The sequence below is a fragment of the Ascidiella aspersa genome, chromosome 9, assembly GCF_963924565.1.
Source record: "Ascidiella aspersa chromosome 9, kaAscAspe10.2, whole genome shotgun sequence".
Taxonomy (NCBI): domain Eukaryota; kingdom Metazoa; phylum Chordata; class Ascidiacea; order Phlebobranchia; family Ascidiidae; genus Ascidiella; species Ascidiella aspersa.
The window spans coordinates 12090722-12102787 of NC_139455.1; the positions used below are offsets into that span (position 1 = coordinate 12090722).

Genomic DNA, 12066 nt, shown 5'->3' on the forward strand with positions numbered 1-12066 from the left:
ACCAAATGTTGACTAAAAGCAATGACAGCATAGTGGCGCGCCCTATTTGGCGTTCAATAACTTTCTGTTCTGTCTTTTATTTTATGTGGAAGGCCCGAACTACCGTGCCTAATTAGTTGATTGTGCATATATGATGCGAAAAACAAAAATCTAAGTACAGCGAAATGGAGAACTTACAACAATAATTAAGTAACTTTTATCTACAAGTAAGTTTACTAAGATGATCCTAATCATGAACGCGGAAATGATTTTTAGTGATTTTAATACTATTACATGATGATCTATTGATTCCAAAATGCCCTTGAATTTGACCAAGTTTCATCCACAACTGGTTGTAAATCCATTTATTTGAACACAAAAGAACGATAGAGTAGTGCGCAAACTGCCAGTGGCAAGTTTTGACTAAAGCCTGTCACCGTGGCGACACATTTATAGTAATTGCTTTAAATGTCGATGTGTAGTGCGCCCATCAGCGTTTTTTTTCGGGTTACCAATTACTTGGCGATAGCCTTCGCCTAATAAAGTGTCAATCAAGCGTTTTTGTCCGAGCAACTCATGTGTAATAGTAGGTGCATAGTTAATTTCCTTCAATGTGTTAAGTTGCAGAAGTAATAATATATACCTCATAAAACATGCTGGCCTTGAATAAATGCACTTAAGGGTTGCTTAAGGTCTATTTAGAGAGGTTAGGCATAGTGTAATTTTTGTTGGTTGCGATTTATTAGCAATAGTAACTTTGTGTTCTTTGCACATCATGTAACTAAATAGCGGAAAAAAATTGAACTCACTTGACGGGCAAAATTTTAAGTTTTGGCAACACCTGGTGTATATTTGTTTTAAGTTTTATTTTTTTGTTTTGTTTTTTGTATAGTTATCTATGACAGTTTACACAACTACCTTAAATGGCAGTTGTTTTTAAAGTTAAACATTTAGGAGATTATTTTTTTATTACAATTTATATAGACATGTCAGAAAAGTGTTTTGCAATTAATTTGCTGGGTCATTCCACTAGTACAGTGGTGGAGTCGTATGTCATATTAAACTTCATATGTTGAATCTCCGGGCAATTCTGAGAAAAGTGATGCCACTTTTACTGAATTCGGTTTAGTACTTTCTGAGATATTAGCGATTAAAAATGAGCCCTTTTCAGACTTTTTTGTGATCGTTCATGCGTAAAAATTAAATGCAAATTTGGTTTGACCTATTATGAAGGTGTTTTCAATGGTATAGTCACTTGGGGTAAAAAATTTTGCTAAAGTTGGGGTAAAAAAACAACAATGCCATCACACCTAAAGTATATATACTTTTTTTTAGTTTATTTTTTAGGTAAAAATTATATTCTTAGCCTTACCAATAAGCCCTCAAGCGTCTTAGTTTTTTTTATTCTGAGTAAAGTTATTCTGGTTTAAACAACAGTTGTTAAATCCGTATCTTAAAAAGGTTTGTAAGACCATTAGAAACGTTTGTGTAATTCATATACAACCAAGTTTGTGGCAACGGCCTTTATTCTGTGTTGTGTTATAACATTGATCTATTAAACAAAAAATACCTTATTTTCCTAGGTGTTTTAGTTTTTTAGATATTTTGTTGTTGTTTTTTACCCCGATCGATTCTATGGGAACGGGGTAAAAAAAATTGTTTTTTATTCCCCCAATGTAATTTTTTTTACCCCATAATTTTATTTTGTAATTTTTAGGTTTGAAAAGTAAACTAAATATGCCTAGCAAATATGTACCAATACCAAAGCTTCATAATGAGGCTTGTTTGTAGACCATGAGCTGAAAACACTAAGGTAGACAATGAGCTAAAAGCACCAAGGTAGACAAGAATGAATACCAGGTAACATCAGTGCCAGAGAAAGTGAAAGAATCTAGAATAGCGAATCCTAGTATATTTTTATTAAATTATGTATACTCGATTTTGTTTGGGGAATGGATTAATCTTAATCTACCCTACAGGGCCCACAATCACAGCAATAAATCGCCCAAACAGTTTGCTAACACGTGTACATTATAAAAAAAATCTCCCATATGTTTAACATTCTTAACAACTGTCATCTGAAGCCGTTCTGTAAACTGTAATATGTCAACTGTCCAGGTTGTGTCCAAAACTTATATTTTTGCCAATAGTGAGAAAATGCAACACTGCACACAGAAGTCTTAAGCAATTCGGTCCTGTTTTTGAAAGCATTGTTAAATCTTAGTGCTTCTTTTTTGACTAACATGATCTGTTATGCAGTCAAATTATGTACTGCAAAGAATACAAAGTTATTATTGACATAACGAATTCTTGACAATTACGTTGTGCATAACTGCATAACTTCGCTAAATATTGGCCTAAAGTTGACCTTAAGTAACCCCATAGCGCATTTTGTGGACGGTCAGCACGTTTTACAACGCTATGTTACTTTTGCAACTTAACGCATTTAGGGAAATTGCGAATTCCACACCAGACATTACACGTTACCCGCTCGCTCAATAACGCTTGATTGACACTTAATCATTAGACTAACGTTATCGCGAGACGCGGTAATTGGTCGCCCGAAAAAACACTGACACTGCACTACGAGGTTACATTTAAAGCAAGCACTATAAATTGGTCGCCGCAGCGACAGACCAACTTACCACACGCGTTTGTATAATTAGGCACAACAATCGGCGGTAAATCATTAAATTATATCGGTTCCAATTACCCCAAAATAAACGGCAGAATTGGATATTCTACTTTGAACAACCCTAGTCACGATTCACGAATAAAAAATTATTCTGATACTGATACCCGGTATTTTCAACAAAGTGTATCGCGATCCATAACAATACAACATGAAGGTATTATTATGCTCAAACAGGCAAAATAGAATAAATTCAAACTTCTAGAGTTATTCTTCAGGTTAATTGATCAAAATTTGCCTTAACAGTAGGAAGTAATTACCTTGAGATGTTAAACTGCTATAAATTTACCTTAGTAGAAAAAGTAGAAAATGTATTTTTAGAAAATATAACAAGTGGCCCAGAATCTAAACAAGTGCAGATCACAGAGGTAGACTTGAGCAATTTAAACACAGGGGAAAGATATGAATGTTTTTTGTAATGATTAGGATAAGAAAGAAAGAAAAATCTAATAATTCCAGGTTGTCCTCAAACTGGCCCACAAATCAAAAAACTCATGTTGTTGAGGTAATTTACTTTGTCTGGGGCCTAGAAAAACCACTGATGACTAACTGTGGAATGGTACAGTTTTAGTTTACCAGGGAGAAATTAGTTGCTAAAATGATTTTAAACAGGTGCAAATTCGGGGTAGCATAATGTAATCATAAAAATTGTTTTTATTTGCTTAAATTCTGTTTACAATAAAGGTGTTCATGAAATTTGTGTGTTGTTGTGGCTTTAAAAGAGCATTTTTGGTCTATTTACTTCAAATAAAGACAAACCTGCTTCTATAAATTGTTATAAATGGTCCTAATGTACACTTGTTTTTTTACCCTGGCATTGTTTTTTTTGCCCTTTCATCAGGGAAAAAAGCAACAGATTTTGTAAAATGTTTTTTTTTTACTTCATAATAAAATTAAAAATCCTTTATGTGATTGGAAAGGTAGACCCATCAGCTTAATAAGAATGAAAAATTACACTTCTGTTGCGAAAAACAACAGTTAGGCAGACAAGTTAGCTAAAATTGTTTTTTTTTTACCCCGCTTGACTATGACTTGAAAATTCCAGTGTATATATGTATATATGTATAATGGTGCGCCATAAAGCTTTTTCACATTCTATTACAAAGCAAACAAATTTTATTTCTACTCAAATATCTCACTTCATATTTGGAAGTAAAAAGCTTTGTTTGGTAAGTTGCAGAAAATCAAAGTAAAGCGTTTTTTGCTATAACCGATAAAAGTTTTGTCATGCATGACTGATTACAAATAGTCAGATGAGAAACTAGCCACTCGATGGCCTATAGTGATATCAAAACAAATAACAATATATTTTTTCATAATCTTCTTACTTTGGAGAACATTGGAATTTTTAAGTTACCATTTACAACACCTTTACAATAGGTCAAACAAAATTTGGAGTTAATTTCTACGCATAAGCGATCACGAAAAAGCCTGAAAAAGGGCTGATTTTCAATCGCCCATATTTTAAAAGAAATGGACTGATTTTGGTAAAGTTGGTATCACTTTTCTCAGAATTGCACGATCTGCATATGAAACTTTATAAAAATCTTTGACATATGGCCACCACTGTACCAGTAGCAATGGAATGAACCCCTCACATGTCGGCCCTGTAAATTATGAATAGCTTTCACTGCAGACCCGGTAGGGTATATTATGAATATCCCCACCCCAACATAAAGTTAAGGTAATAATAAAATTTACTAGGATTCAATATTCCAAGTTCATTATTCTAGATTCAAAAAACAATATTCTAGATTTGCTTGGGATTCTACTTTGAACATCCCTAGTCAGCTTGCAGCTACCACTGGCAATGTATACAAAGTTAACATTGATGTTTTTTGTTTTTAAAACTTGTCAAAAGAGGGAACAAATTTGTATTAACTTTGGTTAGTTGTATCTTTATGGACATTTGTCCTTTCTGTGATTAAGAATCTAACTTTTCTGCTAGAAGGTCTATCCCAGATTAGAACATTTTCTAGTGTAATACCTACAAGAGTGTCTAGCACTTATTTTCCTCTAGGTTTGGAATGTTTCCAGTTGTCATTCTTATTGCATTTCAGCAGTTTTATAATTTTAATAATATAGCTATTTTTTAAGTAGACACATATTTGAATGTTTTTTTTTAAATGGCTTTTTATTCTTTTTAATATGTATTATGTTCCTGTTCTGTTTAAAAATGGTATTTCCAGGAGTACAGGATTAAGACAGGTTTTATGCACCACAAACTACCTTGAATGTCTAATAATGCTTTTTTTTTGCTAAACATGACATAGATTGCATTTGTTATTTTTTTTGTAGCAATAAATGAAGGAGAAGCTCTGAACCTGCTGTTTGAGGGAGAAACAAACCGAGCTATTGCTTCACATTCATTAAACCAAAACTCCTCACGTTCTCATTGTATTTTCACCATTCATATTGAGGTTGGATAATGCTATTTAGTATTTTCAAACATTTTTCAATGTATAAAGCTGTATTGCTTAATTTAAAAATTTATAGTAATCAAGGGTAAAAAATAGGCTTATTTAAACTGAATTTGCAAGAAGTAGCCTGTAATTTTGCAAGTATGAGGATCTTTGGTTAAACATGCATGGTAAACTGTGCTTGCCTAATATTTCAAAATCTTATATTTTTTATTGTTTTATAGTTGATGGTCTTTTTGCATACCTTAGTGCAGTGGTTCCCAGCGCATGGGTCACGACCCTAAGTTAGGTCTTCTGAATATTTGTTTTGGGTCGCTTGTTTTTCAGGCATAATATGTATTGAAAAAAATTAACCACTGCTCTACCATCTCCAATATTACACATACAGCATATGATAATTCTGAAATTCAAAACATCTTGCAACTTGCCTGACATATACATTGTCTTAAAGAATGGACTGTTCTTGAATCCTCATCTGTTGGGCTAAGTTTTTCATGTAATCCTTTGATCATGGGAACCACACTTGCAATGGAGACATACTTTTCTTTCTTTTTCGTCGAAACTATGTGTATGCTTCTCAACTGCAATGACAACAATGCAATACAGAATTCCTTAGCACCAACGCAAAACGCTAACATACAAAGTCAGCGTTTTTTAAATACTACCATGAGTCCAAAGTCCAACCGCACGGTCAGGCCGAATACGCCACACACGGCCTTTTGAAAAACGCACTTAGGACTGAAATTTATGTAGCACCAATACAAAGCGGAATGTTAACTTGCAAAGTCAGCGTAAGTCCAACCGCGCGGTCTGTCCAAATACGTCACACATGCCTTCTAAAAAGATCCGATATTCTACTTTGAACATCTCTAATAGTTAATCCATTTGCCTGAAAGATCTGGCTCAACTGCTCATCCATGTTAAAGAACAGTGTATGGACATAACAACTGAAGCAGCAAATCATACTTCTCTTGCGTTCTTTGAAGAAAAACACCCCACCAGAGATTTTGCAAACATCCCATTTTGGGCTTTCATGTACAAAGTCCATCCCTACAGTTTTAAGCTTAGTGATTCAAAAACTGACTCCATTCGAGACTGGATTTAGTGCCATGTGTGCATTGAAGACTAAAGAGCCAAACAGGCTGGAAGTTTAAGTCGGCATGCGGCTATGCCTAATTAAAATACCCTTTCGATTTAAAAACTCACTGACAGCAAGCGAGCACAGCTATCTCATTAGTGATTTGATAAACATATTATTTTCAGAAAAAGTTACTGCGTTTGTAGTGTTGTTTGTTTGCAATGCAATCTTGTAAGACTTTTAAAATATTACGACAAATTCCTTGGGTCACAAGATTTCATCGAACTGAATTGTTTTAAAAAATGGGTAACCTTAAAAACTTGTTTTGGAAAGCTGCCCAAAACCAAGGTTTAAAAATTTTTGGACAAGTGTTTCCCAACCTTTTTAGGTATAGACTCTCTTGATGTTTTGGCTGAAAGCTATGAACCCACTAGCGAAACAAGTAAAGCTGCAAGGATGGATCTAGCGTTAGTTTGAGGGGGGATTGAAATTATGTTACAAAGTAAAGAACCAATATTAGATCTCCTGTTGTCGGACTGGCATCATCCTGTGCGCTTTATTCAGACTGGGAACATAAGCCACCTATGCGACAATTATTGTGTGAAGTGGCTCCTCTTAGTAAAACAGCTTATTACTCTTACAATATAACATAATTTACCCCTGCAAATTTTTCTTTGAAATCTGGTGGCACATAGTTTCAGTTAGCAACTGTTCTGCATGTTGTTCCCACTAAACATATCAACTTAATGTTGGTAAACCTAAGGCTCTGTAAAAACCCTTATTGTTGCTTTGCATAACGATCGTTATAGTCACAATTGCGTGGTAAACATGTAATACTTGGTGTGGCTTTTCAACTGAATTCAATAAAGAATGGAAGAAACATATATTAGATTAAATAAAAACTATACATTTATTTGATACGACTAGGAATGATCAAGTAGATTATTGTGTATAATTTAGTGTTTTAATGCCAATGGTTGCACCTAATTGCACATACGCGAGTGGCAAGTTTAGGTAAGGCTTGTCGCTGCGGCGACATATTTTTGGTACTTGCTTTAAATGTAGCCTGGTAGTGCAGTGTCAGTGTTTTTTGGATGACCAATTACGCGTCTTGCAATGACCTTCTCGTAATAATTAAGTGTCAATCAAGCGTTATTGGTCGAGCGACCAGGTGCAGAGTTCGCAATTTCCTTAACGATGAGTTATTCTTTTGCGTTGAGTTGCAAAATTAACATGCACCCTCGTTAAACGTGCTGGCCTAGGACAAAATGCACAACTGGGTTACTTAAGGTCAACTTTAGGCCAATATTCAATGAGGTTATGCACCATGTAATCATCAAGTGTTGGTTATGGCAGTAGTAACGTTGTATTCTTTGCAGTATTTGACTGATTAACCTTAACAGATCTTGTTAGTCATAAAAGTAGAACTGACACACAATAATTTAATTTAAAAAAAAAGAACAGAACCGAATTTCTGAAAAGCTGAAAAGAGTTCATTGTGTAGTGTTGCATTGTTCAATTGTACTAACTATATTGGCAAAAATTAAGTTTTGGCAACAACCTGGACATGTATTACAGTTTACACATCTGCTTCAAATGACAGTTGTTAAGAATGTTAACATTTTTGAGATTATTTTTTGATTACAATATACACATTTTAGCAAGTTGTTTTGCAATTTATCGTGTGACTAATGGAGCCCTGTAAGGTATATTAAGATTACTCCCTCTCTCAAACAAAATCGAGGTTAAATAATGTAATAAAAATATTTAGGATTTCAATATTCTGGACTAAATACGACACAGTGCATATGCATTATATACATAAAGTTTATTTTTCAAATTTATTTTTCAAACATTCCACAATTACCTTGTCCTTTATAAATTGAATTTAAGGTCACTTTAATACCTAAAGAGGCGAGTTGATATCGAAAAGTGTTTCTCAATGTAGAATGCAGGGAAGCATTACAAGAAGTGCAAATTGGAACATAAGCAAAAAAAGCCTGAAAATTTATTTGAAAGTAAAGCTTTTAGGCGACCAGTGCCAGTTAGGCACGGCCTCTGTAAATCAAAAATCAAAAATAAAGGTGGCAAAAATCAAAATAAATGTTAAGTGAATGGTTTGATTTGCAAAATAATTCTACTAAATGAATGTCTTCTAGTCTTCTCAAAACTAACAAAAATTAAAATGATTCCCTTGCATACTACATCTTTCGCATTTAATCCATAAGTTCAGATTGGAAATTTCTGGCCCATATCTGTTTTTGCTTGCAGAAACAGGTTAAGGAAACTTAGGAACATACAGCGTGTTTACTAAACCACAAATCAAAGTAAAATTATTAATATTTTAACGTAACCCTGGTAAATAACGCTATTTATAACGGTCCACCAACACTAAAAAAAATTATATACATAAATAAATAAATAAACAATCAGCCCTAAAAGTATACCCCCAACAAAATATACAACATCCGCAAATTCATTTAATTTATTTTTACTATTTTCCATCGATCATGAACACGCAAAGCTCAAGGATCCCTCAAAATGGGAACCATGATGAAAACCTAATGGGAAACCCTGGTTGGGAACCATGATTAAGCATTGGCATAGTCACTTTTCACAAAACTAAAGTAGTTTTTGTGTATTAAGTAATTTTCCTACTTTTTAAACATTTAATTTGTTTATGATTGTCTCATTTAATTAGTTTTTTTATCACAAAAGCAATGTTTTTTCTAATATATATAATAAATGTTATTGAATGAATGCCAAATATAAATATTACTAACGAGGCATTACAATGTTCATTTTTTATTTAGTCTCAGTCACAAACTGAATCAAAAGCAAAATTTGTATCTTCAAAACTTAACTTGGTTGATTTGGCTGGATCTGAAAGAATTTTCAAAACAGGGGTAAGTAACTACGACTTATGGAAAATACAAAACACTTGCAAGTCACATTTTTATATTTCATTGCAGTCAACCGGACAGCTTCAAAAAGAGGCAATGTACATTAATAAATCTCTAACTTTTCTTGAACAAACAGTAATTGCGTTAGCTGAAAAGAATAGAGGGCACATCCCATATCGCCAGACAAAACTTACACATGTCTTGCAGGTAAAAATTTCCCATGTTAACAAATTTTGTTAATTTTTCAACTTTATGAAATAAATTGTTTGCAAAACTTGAGAATAAATCTATGAAATACTTTAAGAGTTACTAACTATTGTTTATGTAAAACAAGTTTTATAATTTTAGGATTCAATTGGTGGTCGATGTAATACAACTCTAATAGCGAATGTTTATGGTGACGCTCTTCACATTGAAGAAACAGTAAGATATATAGTTAATTGAATAAATAAAGATGTACATAAATTATATAAAAATGTTTCCGATTTTCTTTGCTTATTGCTTTTGTATTTAGTTGTTGCACCTTGTTTGTCATTTTATTTCCCACTTGACGAATTTAACAATATTCGTAACATGTTATATAAATCAAGTAATGCCCCGGATATTTTTTTATTTACGTGGTATTTGTAAACGATGTCAACTAGTTGGTAAATAAAACAATTAACGATAAAGCAGCAATGTAATGCAATACAATTTTTTATGTAATAACTTTTATCACCTGTTTTATCTTACTCGAACTTGCGGGGTTTGACCTTTAAAATTGTAGTCATCAAATTCAACCTTAATTTCACTACATTTGTCGGCCAAATGCCTTCCTTATTAAATTCAACTGCTAGGAACTTCTGTTACTCTTCAGTTGGATGGACTATTAAAGGTTTCACTCCTAAGCTATTTCCAATGGGGTTGGAAAAACATTTATAAAACTGCTACTGAGTGTTATTAAATTATTTTTCCAGTCTTTGGTTTTTTGTCGTGATAAAACAGTATATAAAAATACACATTTTATTTGAATGTATGAAAGCTCAGAAAATATGTTTCTGAAGACAGTTTTTCTCTGGTTTTATAATAAAAAAATTAACAAATATTTAGATTATAATTTTCATATCACTTTAGATTTCAACACTGCGATTTGCAATGCGAATGATGTGTGTCCCAGTAGAAGCAACTGTGAACAACCATTATGATCCATGGATGCTTGTACATGAACTGGAGGAAGAGATTAAACATCTCAAGCAGGTATTGTTTAGTTTTATTTTGTCAACAAGTGTTTGTTTGAATGAATCTCATATTTATTAGTCACCTTGAGAAATCTCTGCGTATTTTTACAAGGTCATTTGAGCCGAAAATTAGCACTTATAATAAAGTTTTTATTATTGTATTGAGTGGAAATAAAGATTTTGAATTTGATTTGTATTGTGATGGTACCAAATTATGGACTGCAAACAGTTTTTAACACAAAACTCGAAAGGTTGGACACCTATGCTATAAAGAATTAAACCTAATGCAATAAGCCAGACTTGTGTGGTTAATTTTGCCGGCTCGCTAATGCCTTTATGTTCCAATGAAGTCATAATGCCGTTTAAAAGCTATTGAATCTAATTCAAAACTAATTTATTAAAATTTTAAACTGAATAATAATTTAACACAGTCCACTACATTTTTGTGGTAATTTGATGTAGTTCTAAATGATTTTGACTAGAAATAATTTTGACAAATTGTGACCTTACGTGCAAGTTTTGACAAAATTTTAACGTTGTGGGCTAAGTCAAAAAGTAAAAGCAGTTGTTTAGCTAGTATGTTGTTATGTCCAAGGTTTTAAACTTAGTTTTTTTTTGGTTTCTAATCATTTTCAATATAGATATACATATAGCTAAAACACATACGTTTGTGAAGAAACTCCCTCAAGGTAAAAAAGATTCTTGCTTCAAAATCAATTAGAAAAAAGCAGTGATAAAAGCATGAAATTATTAGTAATAATTTACAGAAATAGAGATTTTGCCATATATGTTGTTTTGACTGAACAATCTATACAATACTTACCCTCCTGCTTGCAAACATCATAAAACTTTGTATTTCCACTTTTCTTTTATATGTATTTTTTATTTTATCCTCATTATTTATTTTCTATGTCAGTGAGCCTAACCTTAAGGTTGACCTGAGCTGTCAAGCTTTAAAAAATATACCTTGACCTACTAAGGTGGGAAAGTAATTCTTTATATTTCAGATTGTTTTGATTGAAATAATTTGTTTCCTTGTATGGCCTTAAAAATACACTGAAACACCGATAAAATGTGATTGAATTTCCCAGTTGTAGGTATGTCCGATTATATTGGATCAGACTGATACCTGATGTCAGGGTTAGTATCGGCACTCAGCCTATACTAGGGTGGTATCAGTGCTGATCTGATACCAAATTATTATAGGAATTTCAGCCATGATTTGTGATTAAATACAGCAGTTTCTGCTTTAAAAGTAAAAAAATATTTCTTGTGTTAAAATTAAGAAACATTGGCCCCCTGTAAAAACAACAACAATTTTAACAGTACAATCAGGGGCATCCAGCAAATCAAAAAGGGGGCAGTCCCGAATTTTTAACTTAAGAAGTTTGCCTAGTTTCCGTCTATCGTTAATGAATAATGATGTCATAATGAATAGTGATGTCATAAACTAGTTACGGCTATGCATCATGAAATAGTGATTAGTAATGATGTATAAAAAATAATCAGACACAACCAATTAACATCCAGAAAAGCAAACTTTATGATGAAAGCGTATACGTGTGTCGATACCGCTTAGTGTGCAATCGTTAACTTCAGGCAAAAAACTTAACCAAGACATTGAAGTATGTGTGAGTGATATTGGTAAATCATATTTAGATTACACATTTTCCTAAGTTCGATATATGGGACCTTTGATGTCAGAATAGTTTGAGACAATGACACATTAGTTGCTTTGTGTAATTTAAAATTTCATTTTTCTCAGGAAAAAGTAAGT

At 32.8% G+C, this 12066-nt stretch overlaps 1 protein-coding gene across 1 annotated transcript in view; it reads left to right on the forward strand.

Annotated features, from left to right (window-relative positions):
• LOC146133022 (kinesin-like protein KIF9) overlaps positions 1–12066 on the forward strand; it is a 57472-nt gene that overhangs the window by 20157 nt on the left and 25249 nt on the right. Inside the window, exons 6-10 of the mRNA XM_083397447.1 lie at positions 4970–5091; positions 8983–9075; positions 9142–9279; positions 9421–9495; positions 10186–10308. Coding sequence (XP_083253573.1) covers positions 4970–5091; positions 8983–9075; positions 9142–9279; positions 9421–9495; positions 10186–10308 — 551 coding nt within the window. The remainder of the gene's footprint in view (positions 1–4969; positions 5092–8982; positions 9076–9141; positions 9280–9420; positions 9496–10185; positions 10309–12066) is intronic.